Source organism: Myotis yumanensis, unplaced genomic scaffold, assembly GCF_028538775.1.
Source record: "Myotis yumanensis isolate MYYU_CA2020_CCGP unplaced genomic scaffold, mMyoYum1.0.hap1 SCAF_1, whole genome shotgun sequence".
In the NCBI taxonomy this organism is placed as follows: Eukaryota; Metazoa; Chordata; class Mammalia; order Chiroptera; family Vespertilionidae; genus Myotis; species Myotis yumanensis.
In genome coordinates, this window is record NW_027223752.1 from 15,903,320 (window position 1) to 15,921,144 (window position 17,825).

The 17,825-nt window shown below is 62.5% G+C and overlaps 1 protein-coding gene across 1 annotated transcript in view; it reads left to right on the forward strand.

Annotated features, from left to right (window-relative positions):
- Window positions 1-15,496, forward strand: part of LOC139010277 (inositol-tetrakisphosphate 1-kinase) — a 135,696-nt gene extending 120,200 nt beyond the window's left edge. Inside the window, exons 8-11 of the mRNA XM_070414521.1 lie at window positions 2,284-2,449; window positions 7,347-7,414; window positions 10,887-11,049; window positions 13,552-15,496. Coding sequence (XP_070270622.1) covers window positions 2,284-2,449; window positions 7,347-7,414; window positions 10,887-11,049; window positions 13,552-13,907 — 753 coding nt within the window. The 3' untranslated portion in view covers window positions 13,908-15,496. The remainder of the gene's footprint in view (window positions 1-2,283; window positions 2,450-7,346; window positions 7,415-10,886; window positions 11,050-13,551) is intronic.
- Window positions 15,497-17,825: the final 2,329 nt, after the last annotated feature.

The window sequence follows — 17,825 nt, forward strand, 5'->3', positions numbered from 1 at the left end:
CTCAGGGGCAGTAGACGTTCGAGCCCCGGAGCAGGCCCTCTGGGAGAGCCTGGCCCTGGCGGTCCCACCGCAGTGCTCCCGGGGCCTCCTGTCTAGATGTGGGTCTGTGGAGGATTTATGCCGGGCCCTGACCCTGGCAGGTATTTATGGGATCTGCGGTACATGCTGCGGTGGGGGCTACAAGGCCCAGGGGCACCTCTGCCGTGGGAAGAACGTGGGGCAGGCAGTTACGGCCTGCTGCAAAGGCCAGCGCCTCCTACGGTGGGAGCCCTCGTGGGCCGGCCTGGGCTCCATGCCCGTGTGCTCTGTGCCAGGCCCCGGAGGGAGCAGCAGGCTTCAGAGCAGCCACCCTGCCCTCACAGGCACCAGCATGGCCTGCCAACCGCCCACCTGGCCCTTACCACCACCACCACCACCACCACCACCACCACAACCCCCCCAGCGGGTCCTCTTTGTGTGAGGGCCTGGGGCCGTCGGGGTGGAAGGAGGACCCAGTCATGGGTGATGGGAGCAGCCCAGTCAGAGCAGCCAGCCTGCGCAGAGGGGGCCCTGCTGGTTGCATAGACCCGGCTGGGCCTGGCCCCGGCCCCGTGTGCGGCCAAGCTGTGTGGCTTGGCAGATGGCCCAGCCTGTCCGAGCTCCTGGCCCACATGAGTAACGGATGGTGGCTGTGGAGGATAAGGGCGTCGCTGCATGGGCTGCGTGGGCCCGGCACCGGGCGTGTTTGACGCACCTGCTGGTCCTCGCAGAGGGGAGAGGTTCAGACGAACCCTCAGGCAGTGCCTTCTGGGGAGGCTGTGTCACCCCTCAGCCCAGCAGCCCCCCAGCCCCGCGGTACCCCCCCCCCCCCCCCCCGCAGTGCTGTGTTAGGGAGGGCTCCTCTCCCACCCTCCCCCGGAGGCGGAGACACCAGGGGCTGGTGTGGGCTGCGGGCCCTGCTTCCTGGGAGGCTTTAGCATCAGAGGGGCCCCCTCCAGTGGGGTGCCCTCCACAGCAGGAGCCTGGGGGCGGGTGGGGCAGGCTCCTCACCTCCTCGGGTGCCTGCGGTGTGAGAGCAGCAAGAACCCCCTGGCTGTGTCCGCTCACCCTCTGGAGGGCACTCCGTGCGCCTGGCTGGTGCTCACAGAACCGTTTGGTTTGTGTGTTGTTTGTAAGCCGAGGCGAGCACACTGTTTGCTCCACAGTTTGGATTGTCCCTCACCCGTTTTTAAACCAAAGCTCAAAGCTCCCCTGGCCCCCAAGCCTGTCCCTGGGGGTTGATGCTACCAGACAGGTGAGGAATGGAGCTTAGATAGAGCAAGTCCCTGCCGTGCTTGTGCAGTGTGTGGCGCTGGGACTCGAACCCGCGTCGGGCCCTCTTACCGTCTCTCACTCTCCTCGAAGGCTAAGGAGACAGCCACTGTGGGGCGTTTTGTCTCCCATGTGACCGGGTCTCTACTCTCTCCCCGTCCAGCTGAGCCCGGGCACACTGGGTGGCACCTGACGTGGGGGCAGCAGCAGCTGTCAGGCTGTAGCCCTCCCAGCAGCCTCCGGCATCGGCGGCTCCTCTGGGGCCTGTGGGCTGAGGGATCAGCTGCGGCCGGCACTGTCGGCTGCTCGAGTGGGCCTGCAGGCAGCCTCCGCCGGAGCAGGGCGTTTCTCTAGCATCTGCCCTCCCTCCCTCAGTCCCCTCGCAGACCCTCCCGTCGGGACGGGGAGCAGCATGTGCCCGTCTGCGTGTAAGAGGACAAGGCTGCGGGCCAGGCAGTCCCAGTCATGTTCCAGCAAGCCCTGAGCTTCTCAAGGCCGCGGTTTCCTCATCTGTAAAGGGGCTGATGACGTGCCCAGCTCCGAGGTGCACGGTGCCCGCAGGCGTCTGACGTCATCTCCAGGACAGGGCCTGTCGTGGGTGCGCAGTGAAAGGCAGCCCTCGTCATCGCAGGCTTTGACCCAGGCCTCCCAACTCCTGCTCCACAGTCTTCTGGTTTCTGCCTCTCCATCCCAGGCCGTGTGGAGGGCCCTCCAAGGAAGTCATGAGGGTTGAGTAGCACACAGCCAGGGTCCGCTCCCTGCACTGCAGCGTGAACAGGGTTCGCAGTGCAGCCAGCTCAGCCCCGCATGGCAGGCCCGGTGTGCGGGGTTTCCAACCCACGGGAGAGGATTGGTCCCAGTGTTCCTCCGAGCCCCGCTCCACTCACCCCGCTGAGAGTCCTGCCGAGTCGTCAGGCTGGTGGCAGGGTTGGTGGTGCACCTTGTCTGAGGCGGGAGGGCGGTGCGCTGAGGCCCGTGGCCCTGTCTCCCCAGATGGCCATCGTGTTCAACCAGGAGGGCCTGAGCGCCATCCAGCCGCCCTGCGTGGTCCAGAACTTCATCAACCACAACGCCGTCCTGTACAAGGTGTTCGTGGTCGGCGAGTCCTACACGGTGGTCCAGAGGCCCTCGCTCAAGAACTTCTCCGCGGGCATGTCAGGTAACCAAGCCTACCACCTTCTCAGCTTGTCCCGAGCTCAGCCCAGCTGGACACAGCGTCGGTTGAGCACTAACCCCTGGCACCTGGGTTGTCTGGAGGGGAAGTGGTCGTCTGGAGGGGGAACGAGTTGTGTGCCGTAATGAAGAGATCTTGGAAAAGAAGTGAAACCCCCGTCCCATCCATTCGAACCACTGTAAACTCCAAAAAGCACCCCCACATTTTCTGTGCCCAGGTTGCTTGCTGGGGACCCTGTGCCATGAGACACAGGAGGAACCTGCTGGAACGGATGACGGGCCCTTCAGGGGAGGGGAGGAGGGAGGGGCCCCTCCTGTTTTGAGGGCCCGACCACTGACTGTATCCCGTCTCCTTTTCCAAATGGGGAAACACCAAGCTGCTGGCTGTTCCTGCAGCCGCCGAGGCGGACGTGTGCCCTGTGAGAGGTCAGCGCGCAGGGCCACAGGGCTCCCAGCTGGGGCCTGGGGCAGGCGGTGGGCACGACACCTCGCTGTGCCCCGCGGGTGAGGACTGAGTCAGTGACTGGTGGACCAGTGGGTGACGGTCCCATGTGTCCCTTGGGGGTCACAGCAATGGCGTCTGCAGGCCGCTGCCGTCCTTGGGGGCAGCTGAGGAGCCCCCAGGGAGGCTGGTGGCTCCCCAAGCCCAGCTTTGCCTCCGCTGCTCCCCTGCCGCCTGCTGGCCAGGCCGTTTCGCAGACTGGCACTAGGATAAGGATTTGCTTGTGTTGGGGCTGCTCCCAGGAATGTCCTAGTGGCTCTGAAGGCATCCCCCAGGCACGTTCTGGAACCTGTTGGAACGGTGGCAGCATCTGTGGAGAGTGGCTTTCTGGGAGGACATCGGTGGCTGGCGTGGTTTGCTCAGCTCTCTGTGCACTCGGCTCCGCGCGGGAAACCCACCACTGGCTGGGATGTCCAGCTGCACTACCAGCTGCCCAGACAGATGGGCTCCTGAGACCTGCTGGGGCTGCCTGTCAGTCCTCCCGGGGCGCAGGCCACTCTCCTGAGTGAAGTTCAGCCGTTCTTGTCTTCCTCTCAGCCGTCTTCCCCTTAACGCACCAGAGCAGACACTGGATTGTCCTCCTGAGTGCAGGCGGCCTCCCAGCCAGGCCTGGGCTCCAGGACTTGAGGCCCGTGTGAGGTTCAGGACATCCCCTTCCTCACCCTGGTCCCAGCCCCCACCCTCTGGGATGGGATGACCTGGGAGTGGAGGATAGATGTCGGCAGGGGTCCTTTGGTGTGTGACTGTACATCTGCAAGGGGCATCCTTTTTATAATATATATAACATGTTTTTATTGATTTCAGAGAGGAAGAGAGAGAAACCAATGATGAGAGAGAATCATTGATTAGCGGTCTCCTGCATCGCCCCACACTAGGAATCGAGCCCACAACCTGGGCATGTGCCCTGACTGGGAATTGAACCCTGACCTCCTGGTTCATAGGTCGATGCTCAACCACTGAGCCACACCGACCGGGTGCAAGAAGCATTCTTATCAATTGTTGGCCAAAAGGGGCTGACGTTTTTTTTAAGTCCCTGGCTGATGGTTGTTTTTTTTAAAATCCACATTTCAAAAAAATACGTGCTTCAAATCTTTGGAAATGTATTAGATTAAGAGTAGCCCTACCTTAGGTTGTCTCCTTTCTTTTTTCTTTAACACAATCGCCCCGTTTCTTAAAGAAGCGCATCACAGTTTCCTTCCTTTCCACGCAGAAGTGCCCCTTTTCTCTCCTGGTTGGGATGCGCTGGTCCATGTCAGGAGGGCGTGGGCTCCACGTCTGTGTCTTCCTGTGGCCGGTTCCAGGTTGCCAGTTTGCCATAAAATGCGGACTGGGGCCGAGTGAATGAGCAAATAACACTGAGCCGGTGGAGAAATGCTACTGGGTCTGCCCACCACCTACCCCCAGGGCTGAGTCCCTGTCGCTGTCTCCGGCACCGCCCAGGGAGCTGGCGTGGGCTTTGTTCTTTTCGCATGCGTGTTCTCCACCTGGCAGCGGCCCTTGAAGCTGGACTGATTGACAGGGGGCCTTGGGCTCTTTCCAGCCCCACCCCCTTCTGGTTCCCATTGCCCAGTGTGGTGCCCCCGGCCTCCCCTGTGGCGTGGGGAGCTGGGGGCAACCTGAGCAGGCTTCTCCGGGACACGGGCGGAGGGGACGCTGTCCTGCCCCCACGGCTGCGTGCTCTTCGGCTTCTCAGGTGCACTTCCGGTTTTACGTTTTAATGTCTCTGAAGTCAGGGGTGTCCCACAGCCAGTGGCGCCTGGCAAGTCGCGTCGACTGAAACTGAAGTCAGGTTCTTGCGCAGGTGGCGTTGGCCTGTACCAGCCACCAGGAGCGCTTCTGTTCTCTGCCTGTGGGTCACAGTCTGGGGAGACCGCTCCCTGCCTCCACCCCTGCCAGGGTCAGAAAGGGCACTTCCTCTGCGGACACAGCGCCTTGACTATGCTTTCCATCCGGGGCCTTGTTCGCTTGGGGATCCAGACAGGAATGATACACTTTCCCATTGAGAGGGTCAGCGGGCGTTTTTCTGCAAAAGGCCAGATAATAAATATTTCCAGCTCTATCATGGTTATCTAATGCTGCCACTGTAGCGTGGACGCACTGCAGGCACTATGTAAATGAATGGGCACGCTGTGTTCCAATAAAACTTTATTTACAGATGTGGTTTGCTGGTCTCTCACCTAGAGCCTCTGAGGGATCCAGCAGTCAGCCACACGTCTTGCCCTCCTGGACTTGTGTTTTCCTGCACACGAGGAAAGAAATAATAAAAGGGTTCATTAAGGCACCAGATAAGTGGGTCCCGGGACACCACTGGGTGAAGGGAGCCACTTGGTCAGGGCGGGCCCCCCTGCAGAGGTGACCAGTGTATGGAAACCTGAACAAGACCTGGGTCACCATCCACAGCTCTGTGACACCACCCCCCCCCACCCGAGGGAGACATGAAGATTCAGCACAAGGCGCTGAAGGAGGTGTGGCGTAGCTCATGGCTGCACCACTGGTTACAGGATATTTGGGGCTAATCTTGTCATTTACTGTCCTTATTTTGAATCTGCTGTTCTCATCTGTAAATCGGGGGCAGAAGCACCCATATTTCTCTCATTGCCCTCCCTCCCCTGCCGGGAGGTGGTGATGGCCCTTCACCAGGAACAGTCGGGGAGCAGAGAGTGGATGGGCTCCCACATCCAGGGTGTTCCTGCCATCAGAGGGCCAGGGCCATTTTAGAGGAACTGGGTATCTTTTCTTTAAGGAAATGAGCTCAGTGGGGCTGGGCCCGGCTGGGTGCAGGCGAGAAGGTGGGCAATGCCCGCCAAAGGCCGGAGTGCCCGTCCCAGCAGCTCCAGCCCTGCTCCGGCCTCTGGCCCGGGGGCTTCTACCCCCACGGCTCACTCTCGCTGCCGGTGCCTGCAGAAGGCTGGAGAGCCTGCTCTGGCCTCTGGCCCGGGGGCACTCGGTCCCCACGGCTCACTCTCGCTGCCGGTGCCTGCAGAAGGCTGGAGAGCCCTGCTCCAGCCTCTGGCCCGGGGGCACTCTGTCCCCATGGCTCACTCTTGCTGCCGGTGGTTAGGAGTCGAGGTCGGTGAGCTGCTTGGCACGAGTCCTGCCGGGTGTTTATTTTCCCCAGGCTCCTCCCCAGGACCATCTCTCATGCCCCCGGTCTGGACCGGCTCTGATTGGAGCGACGGGAGGACTGTCGGGCACTCCTGGGCGGCAGGGGGCCTGTGTGCCTCGCTGGCAGGAAGCACGCCAGGTACATCTCAGCTCCTGCCTGCTTGGCCTCCGCCCACATCCTTCCTCGTGCATGATCATGGCATCGCCGTAGTCCTGGTGGGGCTGTTGGCAGCCAGAGCAGGTGCCCCTCAGCCTGGGCCCTGGCACACGATGGTGCTCAGCCTTCCTGTCCTGCCTTCAGGGGCCGCATGGAGGTTTGGGGCCTGTGTCATGCCTGGGGGTTCATGGGGGTGATAGGCAGCCTTTTCCAGGACCTGGCCCCAGGCTCGTGTTTGCGATGCTTACATTCGGTGCCCACTCTCCCAAGTGCTTGAGAACATGTTTCTGCCTGGCCGACGACCTTTGTTTCCTCTCCCACGGGTGAACACAAACCGGCCTTGTCGCTCCCATTATTCTTGGGATCGGCCTACCTGTCTGGGTGCCCCATGGGATTGAGTGACATGGGGTGCAGTGAAGGTGGGCGTGGGTCAGGGGAACGGGGTGGAAGGAGGTGGAGGGCATTCAGGGGCCATGCCAGCTTCCAGAGCCAGGCAGGTGGTTCTGTGTGCCTTCTTGGATGTTACCTATAGACGCCCACATTCTGATTTCCTACTTTTCCCCTAAAGAGTGGGGGAACAGCAGAACCCTTTATTTTCAGCATTCACATGCCAAGTGCAGCCTCACTGCTCCGGTGATCCTGGGAAAGGAGGCCAAGGGCAGACACCGGGAGGGCCGGGGAGGCTGGGCGAAGTGGCATTCCCGACCGCTTCATCCCGGCCTGTGATAGTCGGGTGTGCGGCATTTCCTGTCCACGTAGCCACACACCCGGCTTTCTGATGCCGGGTCCACAGGACACGGTGTGGGGATGGGGCCTTCAGGTGTTGGAGAGAAACAGCCCTTACCCTGGTGGGCTCACTCAGTCATTTTTCTATGGGAAGGAAATTTGAAACAGGAGCCCTGAGCGGGCATGTGTCCATCCGTGGCGTAGTGTCTCCTTGGGGTGGGGGTGCCCGGCTCACTGGGGCCTCAGGTGGCAGCTGCTGGACACTGAGCCTGAAGGCCCATGCGGCCACCGTCACTTGTGGCTGGGGCGGTGCTGCCCCCTGGTGTTGGGCGGTGGCGTCGCCATTCCCTCTTTGAGCTGCTAACCGGCTTCTCCGTGTGTTTACTTTTTCAGACCGCAAGTCCATCTTCTTCAACAGCCACAACGTGTCCAAGCCGGAGTCGTCATCGGTCCTGACGGAGGTATGTCCCTGCCGCCCTGGTGGCTGGTGTGAGCCTGGGGCGGGTGTGCTCCTGGCTGCGGGGCCCAGGGTCGAGCTCTCCCTGGGCAGGGTCTGAGGGGCCTTCCTGGCCGCCCAGGCGAGGGGCTCCAGAGGCCTCTGGCCTGCTTGCCCCGGGCCTTCGTGCTGACGACCAGGTCACGCCCGGGAGGTTTTCCAGCTCTTCCCCCTGCACGGGGAGCTCCCCAGTCAGGAGGAGCTTGATGCCCTGCTTTTTACTGATTTAAAGGCGGGGTGAGAGGCCACGCCATCTCCTTTCTTTCCTTGTCTGTGTGTGTCCCAGGGTGTTAACCGCCCGCTGTCACTTCTGTGCTGCTGGGCTGCTGCTCGGTGGGTGGTGAGCTCAGGCTGCTGGTCAGTGTTGCTGTGTGTCAGGCTCCCTCCTGGATGCCCTGGGGCATTGCAGCCAGGCCCGGGGCAGCCCCGGAGCAGGGTGGGCAGGGCAGCTCCGCTTTCCCGAGGGGGGCTGTGCTCGAAGGCTGGTGGCTTCTCTGAGCTCCCAGGGCAGAGCTGGGACTTGACCCCAGGCCCATCTAGTTCCAGAGCTGGTCCCCAGGAATCGAGGACTTGTTATCTCACTGGGGACCCTCTGTTGGGAGCCCCTACTGGGTCTCCTGCTCCCCGACTCGGCCGTCCTCCTGTTCTGGGAGGATTTGCCCATGTCCCCTTCCCTGTCCTCTGGCCTCACCAACGAGCTCCTGAGAGACCCTGCCTCGGACCCCACTCCCTTCTGTTCCACGTCAGGGCCTGTGCTTGCCCTGCCACCTCCTCCCCGGCCCGGCCACCTGTCTGTCTTTGGTTTCCGGTTCCCTGAGGAGCCAGCTATGTGGCTGGGGTGGGCCGCCCACAGGTGTGGACAGGGCCTGGAGGGAACCCAGCGCCCTTCAGAATGGTGAGGGGCGTTTCTCAGTCAGGGAAGCTCCAGGAACAACCAGGTTTCACCCAGTGCCTCCTGGGGCCTGGCTGTGTGCATTAGGAGATGGAAATAAACTGCACAAGAAAGGATTTAAAAGTGGGGGAGAGGGTGTGTCTGGTCTCCTAAGCTTCAGACACGTTAGGCAAGCCCAGTTCCCGCGAAGCTGTCAGGCATTGCTCGGGCTGGCAGAGGGAAGCCGGCATTGCACAGGCTTCCGCGGACACTGTCCCTACACCGTGCGTGGGCCTATTGGCCGCCAGGGCTGTAGCTGATGCCAGGGCCCTACGCAGAGTGACCCACCCCAAGTGACCTTAGGTAATCCCGTCTCCCCCTCCCCTGTCTCTGTCTGTGAAGGGGAGGGGCCGCCCAGGGCACTTCTGGGGCCGCCTCTGGCCCTGTAGGGTCTGCGTTGTCTCCTCCCCCCCCTCCCCCCAGCTTATGGCTGCTGTTCGGGAACTCCTGGAACTGAAGGGAAATGCAGTCAGCTGTCCTCTTTCCATTTAGGATGCAAGCCTCTCCTCACACCTGCAGGCTGGCCGGGACCGACAGCTGCACCCCAGATACGCCCCACCCTCCTCCTGCCCACCCGGGGCCCCATCCCCTTCACCGTCCCCTGCAGGGAGCCCTTCCTGGCCTTGAAGCCTGTCGATCCACAGCTGATGCCCCCCCCTCCCACACCCAGCGTGCAGACCCCAAACGCCAGGATAGGGTATCGGTCAAGAGTGTGGACACTGACTAGGCTGCCTGGGGTCAGACCAAGCTCCACAACATCCCAGCTGTGTGGCCTCAGGAGAGTCACTGGGCCTCTCTGAGCCTCGGTTTCTCCCTCCTGCTCCCTAGGGCAGTGCCAGGTGGGCAGGAAGTGCCAGCAGAGCAGCTGTGGTGGCGGTCCACATGCACACGGCTCCCTCCCTCCTGTCACTGCCTCATTGTCCAAAGCATCATCGTCTCCTTTCTGTTTATGCCTTTATCTCGTCTGGGCGGCTCTTTGGGCTCAGATACTGAAGGGCTCCGGGCGGTTTCTGAGATTCCTTACTGAGCTGAGAAAAGCTTGTACAAACAGCGTGTCAGGAGACTTCGTGCTGCTGCAGCAGCCAGGGCTGTCGCTGCCAGGCCTGCGCTGTGAGCCTTGGACATTAGTTTCTTGGACCCTCACCACTGTCCCACAGCGAGGGTGTCTCTGCACCCACTGACCGGGTGAGAAACGACCCAGAGGGCCCTGAGGCTCAGCACGCAGCGGGCAGGACCAGGGGCGAGCTGCCGCGGGGCCGAGTGCCAGGAGGCGGCGGGCGGGGGCTCAGTGGTGAGTGCCCGTCACAGCCCCTTGGCAAGTGTTTCCCCCATAAGATGCCAAGACAGAGGTCTGGGCATGAGGGGCCCTGCCTTTCGTGCAGAGGCGGGGGCGGGGGCGCTCACCTGGGAGCACAGGCGCTGCCCACGTGAGGGTCAGAAGTTCCCGCTCATCATGCAGCTTCCTGTGCTGGGACGGGGCCCTTTGTCCTTGGTGCCCAGGGCTGTCCCCAGCCGTCCGGACCCAGCCTCACTTTTTTAAAGTGAACAAGTCAGTGGCTTGGAGTACCTTCACCTGCAAAGGAAGCCCCGTGCCCATTGGCAGTCCCTCCCTCCTCCCCCCAGGCCTGGCAACCACTCGTCTGCTGTTTGTCTCTGCGGATCTAGCTCTCCTGGGCCCTTCAGGTTCAGGGAGTCCTGCAGCATGTGGCCTGCTGGGCCTGGCTTTCTCACTCGGCCTCGTTTCCCAGGCCGTCCGCGCTGCAGCACGTGGCTGAGGACACTCCGTGTGTGGCTGACACAGTCTGTTTGCTATCCGCTAAGGGGCATTTTGGCTTGTGGATCTGCCGCTGTGAGCATCGGCACGCAGATTCCCACTTTCTGTCTTCTGGGTACACACCTAGGAGTGGAATCTCTGGGCCATAGGCAATTCCGTGTTTAACTTTGTGGCCCAGCTTCACTTTTATTTCTGATGGGTCAGTGCCCCTTTGGCCCCTGAGCCCACAGTCCTGGGACTCCAGCAAGTGGGGCACCTCCCAGGAGGTGACACACAGAGGTGACACGGCACTGTCCCCCTCCTGCAGGCATGTGCTGTCCCTGCCACGTAGCTCCTCATGGTTCCCCCAGTAGTCGGGGTGGGAGCCTCATTGGTCCTGTTTCGCAGATGAGCCGCGGCGGCACAGGGAGGCCACGTCTGATTCTCAGTCAGGGCACATGCCCGGGTTATGGGCTCGATCCCCGGTGGGTGGAGGGTGTGCAGAAAGCAGCTAATCAATGTTTCTCTCTTGTCAGTGTTTCTATCTTTCTGTCCTTCTCCCTTCTTCTCTCTAAAATCAGTAAAAACATTTTTTAAAGGACTTTGGAAATACCCAATCCTGGTGCTGGTCTGTCCTACCCCCTTGTCTGAAGGTCTCTGTGGGGTGTGGCTTTGCGCCTCCCCACTTACAGCCTGACTCCTGTGTGTGTGTGTGTGTGTGTGTGTGTGTGTGTGTGTGTGGTGTGTTGGCAGCTGGACAAGATCGAGGGCGTGTTCGAGCGGCCTAGTGACGAGGTCATCCGGCAGCTCTCCCGGGCCCTGCGGCAGGCACTGGGCGTGTCTCTCTTCGGGATCGACATCATCATCAACAACCAGACAGGGCAGCACGCTGTCATCGACATCAATGCCTTCCCAGGTGAGCGGCAGGGGCTGTGTCCTCGGGCAGGTGACGGGGCAGCTCCATCCTCTCGGTGGAGCCTGGAGTAAATGCAGCCCCCACTGGGCCTCAGCCCTCCTGCCGATGGGGTTGCAGGCTGTGGGGAGAGCGAAGGTCGGGTCCGGACATCCAGCCAGGGTGCATGGTGGGCAAACGCATGTTCTCTCACCTCCTCTCCTGACCCTGCGCCTTCAGCGTTAGCCGCTATTGGCCAAACCTTAGCTGATCCCTGGGTCCCGTGGAGATGTGAAGAGCTGAAGGGACGCTGGAGGGATTATCCCCACAGGTTTCCGTGGGCACTGAGCCACCCAGAGAGGAGGAGTTGTCCCAGATCATGCCTAGGTTGGTGCAGGGCTGTGCTCCTTACCCTTCCCAGAGCCGCGGTGCTCCCTGTGGCTGGCCCGTGTTCCCTGCTGTCTGCTGGAGCCCCGAGCAGGGGAGCACATGCTGGGCCCTCGTGGTCTCGCCTCAGCGAGGGGCTCAGTGGGAGATACCACCACTGTTTGGGGGGCATTTCCAGGGTGCAAGGAAGCCCTCACGCACAGGGAGGGCACACAGCGCATCAGGCCGTGGGGGAGAGGGCTGCGTGCTGGGCTCCAGGAAGTAGTAACAGTGGGTGGCATCAGTGCCTGCCACACCAGGCAGCCCTGGGAGCTTTGCCAGTTTACCGATGGCGACGTGGAGGCTGGGGGCTGGATGGCTTGTCCAAAGTCACCGCTACCCACTGGTAGAGCCGGGATGGGCCTCGCTCCTGACCACAGGCGCCCTGCCTCTCGCTCCGGCTGCCTCCATCCCGGCTCTGCCTGCCGTCTGACGGGGCAGCGCCCAGCGGGGCAGTCTCGGTGCTCACTCTGCACCAGGGCGTTCCCACCTCGCAGAGACGGAGGAGCCTGGCCTGAGCTGGTGCCCCCGGCTGGTTCACCTCTCAGTTGCAGAGCTGTGGGCCCAGAGCGGCCTGCACGGCCTCCTGGCCACCCTCAGGCCTCCGTTGCTCACCAGGAAGTACACACCCGCCCGGGGCCTCCAGGCCTCACCAGGGGACAGCAGAGCGGTTGCTGAGGGAACGGCTTGTCCCCTGGTGTCTCCTGACGTGACTCCAGCCCCTCCCACACTGTGTCTCTCCCCTAGAAACCTGGGCACGCCTGCTGGTGGCTCCCAAGGGGCCTGGGCCGCCTGCCCGTCTCCCCCAGCCCAGGTCTGAAAGAAGCCCGTCCTGAGTGGGGTGCCAGCACCACATGGGACTCAAGGTGGGGCCAACGGGCCTGCTCCAGACCCTGGCTCTGTCACTTGGAGGCTGTGCTCTGTGAGCCAGGATGCACCCAGCGGGGCCGCCATCACCACCTCCACTCGTGTATAGTCCCGTGTCCACCTGGGCGGCTCTTTGTGCCTCTGGGGCCAATCACGTGACTCTAACTCATCTGCGACACGGGGCGGAGAGCTGTGAAGATCGGGCGAGGGGACGTGTGTGCCAGCTACTTCACCCATTTCACTTTCCCTGTGGGCACAGACACGAGTGAGCAAATGAGGCAGCCCTGCCCTGCAGCACCAGGCAGGCCTTTCTCTAAAGTCCATGCACCCTGCCCTTCCTGAACCTTCGTGCGCACCATGGTGGTGGGCGCATAGTGCGCGGGGTGGTGTGGGCAGTGCCAGGCCCCTCTGAAGCGGGCACACTGGCCTTCAGGGACACGCTTCATGTCCTCACCCTCGTTCTTGCAGCCCTTTGCCTGGTTCTTGTCCTGCCAAATTGGCTTAGGAAGGTGGGGGCACCCACCCCAGGTGACATGTCTCTTGAAGTAGTTTTGGGGAGTCAGCAAAATCCTCGCCCTAGATTCTCATTCTGCTCGGCTCCCAAGGACGCCTGTGCTGACATGTGCATTCGCTTCTGCGGTGGGAACTGCAGGCCCAGCAGTTTCTGTTCAGGACCCTGGGCTGCACTTGGTTAGGGAAGCCGCTGCTAGTGTGTGGCCTCGCGGGGGTGCTCCGTCTGCCCCCTGGCTGTGATGCTCAGAGCAGGGGCACAGACAGTACCCCGCAGGCATTTTGGGGGTGAGGACTCAATTTTGGGAGCAGCTGCTATGGATCAGGCATTGCCCACTTTCCAGCCCCCTCGGTCGTGCCCACAGGAATCTCCCCGAGTTCTCAGCTCGCACAGGAGGAAGCTGAGGCCGGCCTCGGTGGGAAGGGGAGTTAGTGATTCAGAACGGGAGGAGCAGTGGGCCTCTGGTCCTCCAGGCAGGGGCCTCCGGCCAGGCCACCTGATGAAGGAGCCTGTGAAGCTGTGCCCGAGAGGGACAGGGCGGGGAGTGTTTTCTCATTGGCTTCTCACGCGGGGGCAGCACATTCAGGGACCAGCCCTGTGGAGCCCGGCTGTGTAGCATCCATCAGCCTTATCCTCTGTGCCTTCCCTCCCCGCGGGCCGCAGCCGCCTCCAGCTCCAGCTCCAGCTGGCTGAGCTTGTGCTGTCTGTCTCTCCCACCCCAGGCTACGAGGGCGTGAGCGAGTTCTTCACAGACCTCCTGAACCACATCGCCGCAATCCTGCAGGGCCAGAGTGCAGCCGCAGCTGCAGGGGACACGGCCCCGCTGAGGCACAGCAGGCTCCTGGCGGAGCAGGCGGACAGCCTGGCGGGCGAGCGGACGTGCAGCGCCAGCCCCGGCTGCTGCAGCAGCATGATGGGCCAGGACCCGCCCTGGACCGCGGAGGATGACGCGGGCGGCGTGGGTGCGGGCAGCACCACCAAGCTGCCGCACCAGAGACTGGGCTGCACCACCGCCGTGTCGCCCAGCTTCCAGCAGCACTGCGTGGCCTCCCTGGCCACCAAGGCCTCCTCCCAGTAGCCACGGAGCCCGGACCCAGAGGGCGGCGTGGGCCACGGAGCACAGCCACTGGACCAGCAGCCCCCAGTGGTGACATCCTCCTTAGAATTCCCAACGGTCTGATTTTTTCCCCCAATTTTTAACCTTATTTTCTGTCATTATCTAAGTGAGGGGCTGGGGGGTGGAAAGAGCCCGGCGGTCCAGCTCCCGGAAGAGGGCCCCTGCCTAACTCCTGCTGTGCAGATCTTCACCCAGTTCACACACGCGTGTGCTTCAACACTAGGTCTGAGTGGAGGGGTGTGTGCACGTGTGCGATTGCTGTGCGTGTGCGAGTGTGTGTACACTTCCGTGTCTTGGTCTCGATGGCTGCTGCGGACCAGGCTTAGGCTGCAGGCGCTGAACGGAGCAAGTGGACGGTTCCCCTTCACTCCTCTCCAAGCCCCACCCCCAGGCCGGCCTCCTCTCAGCTTTGAGAGGAGTGGGGCCCAAAGCCCCACAAAGTATGCAGCTGCCCTTCCCAGAAGCATGAGCCACGGGGGCAAGAGGCCGCAGCTGCCGCTTGTGGGGGGCTCTGTGCTGGGTCTGGGCTGTGGCCGCTTCCTTCTCCCAGAGGGAAGGGGAAGGAAGCTTCCCTGGGGAGGCCAGGCCCTGGATTCGCTGCCTCCCTCACGTCCAGTTCCCTGGAGCCCCTCCGCTCCTCACCACTGCCCCACGCAGCCCACCAGGGGCTTCTTCCTTGACCAAGCGCTGCTCGTCGGGATCCTGGAGCAGGCTGCCTGGTTGGGTCCTCCAGGCTGACCCCGCCCGTGCCAAGGATTTGTGCCATGACTTTGGGCAAGTCATTCTGAGAGTCGCCGGCCTCCGTGGAGACCAGAACTCTGAAGGGCGGGCTTGACGCCCCAGGCCCTGCGATGCACCTGCTTTCCCGAGAGGTGGACCTGGACGGACTCCCCCTTGGCGTCGAGGCGATGTGGGGTCCCCTTCCCAGGCTGGAGGAGCCGCCCGCCCCACCCTTACCCCGCAGACCCCGTCCCCCTCCTGTACTCACTGCAGCCCCAACCACTGAGCCAGCCAGCAGGGACCAGGGAGGGAGAGGGAGCAGCAGCCCAGAGGTGAGAAAACCATTCCCTCCCAACTAGCCACCCAGCCCTGGTGGCAGCACAGGCCGCCAGCTGGTTGTTGCATCCCAAGGTCCACGGCTGGCAGCCCCTCCTCAGAGGAGGGTTGTGTCTGTCCCAGGACAGTGAGCTCTGGGAGAGATGCCAGGACCTGCCGAGCATGACCTTGGTCTTAGGTACCAGTTGGGTTTGAGGAGGAAAAGGCCTGGCTGTCCCGCGAGGCCGGGAGGATGGCCGGAGGCTGCTGAACTAGGCACCGGCTCAGCAGGGAGCAGGGGCTGCCCACCTCGGCCTGGGGTGGGGTGGCTGCCTTCAGAGCTGCCTGCTGTCCTGGACACGGGCCTGCTGACTAACCGCGTTTACACGACTGAGTGTGGAACCCCAATTACAATGTCCGCGTCACTCCTGGCTGCCTGAGCCCTGGGAAGCGGGATGCGTGGCCGCCTCTTGCACTGCTTTGTCTCCAGAATAAACTACTGAAATCAAACTGCACTGTGCATGTGTGTACACAATGTTGCCGGAAGTTTGTCATTCCCCGAGTCTTAATAAAATGGCTTTACCTTTTTGAATAAAAGTCTAACCCACTTTGCCTCCAGAGCAGGTGGGGCCTGCGGTGTGACCCCTGATGCCAGGCCAGGACCCTGACCGGCTCCCGTTCCTGTATGATTGACGTCACCTCAGTCACGCACGTTAGCGTCCAGGCCCCAGGTGTCAAGTAACTGCTTTCTGGTGACTTGGCGTTTTCCACTCGCCTCCTGCGGGTGGCGAGCGCGGTCACTGCTTTTTCCAGGAGTGAGAACCGAGGGGGCGGTTTGGCTTCCTAAAGGCAGGGAGCTGCCAGGGTTGGGAAGGGGCCCAGCTGCACCCACACATGTGCAGTCCTCTCCCTGGGCTGATCACCACTGTGGGCCAGCAGCAGCCGTCTCTGGAGGGATTTCAGGAGCCATGGCAGGGAGCGCAGTGGAGGGGAGGGGCTGGGAGTGATGAGCGCCCCATGGCAGCGGGGTGCACACTGACACCATCCATAGGGCAGGTTTCCCCTCGGGCCTTCTTGTCACTGGCCTCTACCACATGGGGCTGTGGCCCTGCAGCATCGGGTGGCAACTGGCAGGGCCACCTTTTGGCTGAGGCCTTGGGTAGGTCAGAGGGTCACGTGGGAGGCCTGTGCCCTGGGCCAGTTCTTGTGCCCCATCTGAGGCAGGAGTCCCCGAGAGGGGTCCTCGCCCTCGGCAACAGGCAGGTGTCCGGGCTGGCAGCACCTGTGGGTGGGGCTGAGCCCGGAGCCAGCGGCGTCACCTGCAGAAGGCAGGCCCAGCTGGCGTCCCTGCATTCATGGAGGGAACCTGGGGAGAGCTGTCCGCACCAGAGGCTGGGCTTGGGGGGCTGAGGGACCCGGCAGGAGGCTGTGGCTTTCCGCCAGCTGGGAAAAGCGGCTGTTCTCCGTCCTCGCCTGGAAGACGGGCCCTCACCCTGGCCGCTGGCCGTGAGCGCCACTGAGTGGCTGGCTGGGGTTGGCATCTGCTCTCCGCCCCCTAGAAACAGGTCCTTCACCTGGTGAGGTCCTGGCAGCCCCGCTCCCTTCTCGGTCACGACCCAAGGGCCCTGGGCCGCAGAGACCTAGAGCTGGGAGCAGGCTCCCCACCATGGCTCACCCAGAGGCAGACAAGTGCATCGGTTCTTGACAAAAGTTCTGGCCTCCCTCTTCCGGCAGCCTGGCCACGCCCTGGTCCCATACACCTGCCCACCCCGAGCCAGAGGTGATGTGACCTTCAGAGGCAGGGACACCCTCAACAGGCTGTTCAGAGGGCACTGGAGGACGGTACCACCCGGGCCCTCGTCCTGACCACGAGGGGCCTTTTCCAGACTGGTCTCCTCTCTCTTCCTGCTGTCCCCGACCTGGCAGCCGGACCCCTTCTCCCCGGGCTAGAGGGGGACGGAACCCCTTCTCCCAGGACTAAGGGGGCCCAGACCCCTTCTCCCAGGGCCATGGGGGGAGGGAGAGGGCGGACCCCTTATCCCAGGACTAAGGGGGGCCCAGACCCCTTCTCCCAGGGTCATGGGGGTGGGGGCAGACCCTCTGCAGCTTCTCTCTCGAAAGGCTTTGTGCAGCAGGGTCTCACCAGGCTGGCAGTTCTGGTTTTGGTGCTGACACCTGTGCTTTTTGACAAATGCCACGTGCTCCAACCCTGCTCCCAAGCAGCGTTTCCCAGAACCCCAAGCTGGCTTTCACTGACTCATGTGACATCCGTGCACATGACGCTCATATGGACATGTGTGTCATATACAAAAGCATATTGTGCAAGCCAACAGCACCTTGTCCACGGCTCTGTTGCAGGTTTGCCCATGGGATTGGGGTTATGACAGCGCAGGCGGCCACTCTTTGGGATGGGTCACTTCCGGGACGAGGTGTTCCCTCATTTGCTACCAAGTCTCGGGAGTGGATGTTCGACACTTGACTAGCGGAAACCCTTGCCCGCTGCACGAGAGGCCCAGACTTGCCCGGCCCCTCCAGTGACGTGTGTTGGCGTCACCCTGGTTTCTGACCCAGTCTGCCTGGGCCTCTCGAATCCCCACCGGGACCTGTTAACCCCACTTGGTGGACGAGGAAACTGAGGCTCTGAGAGCGCCAGGAACGCTCGCCGGAGCACCCTCGCTGGGCTGGGGGTGCCAACTCCAGTCAGCCATCAAACCCCCGTCGCTGGGCAGTGGCTCCTTGAGGTCAGGGCTTGTCCGTCCACCTGCGAGCTCAGGGCTGCCAGGCCCACAGCAGCCACTTCAGACGTCTGCCGAGCACCGCACAGCCCTGACACTCAGGGGTCCG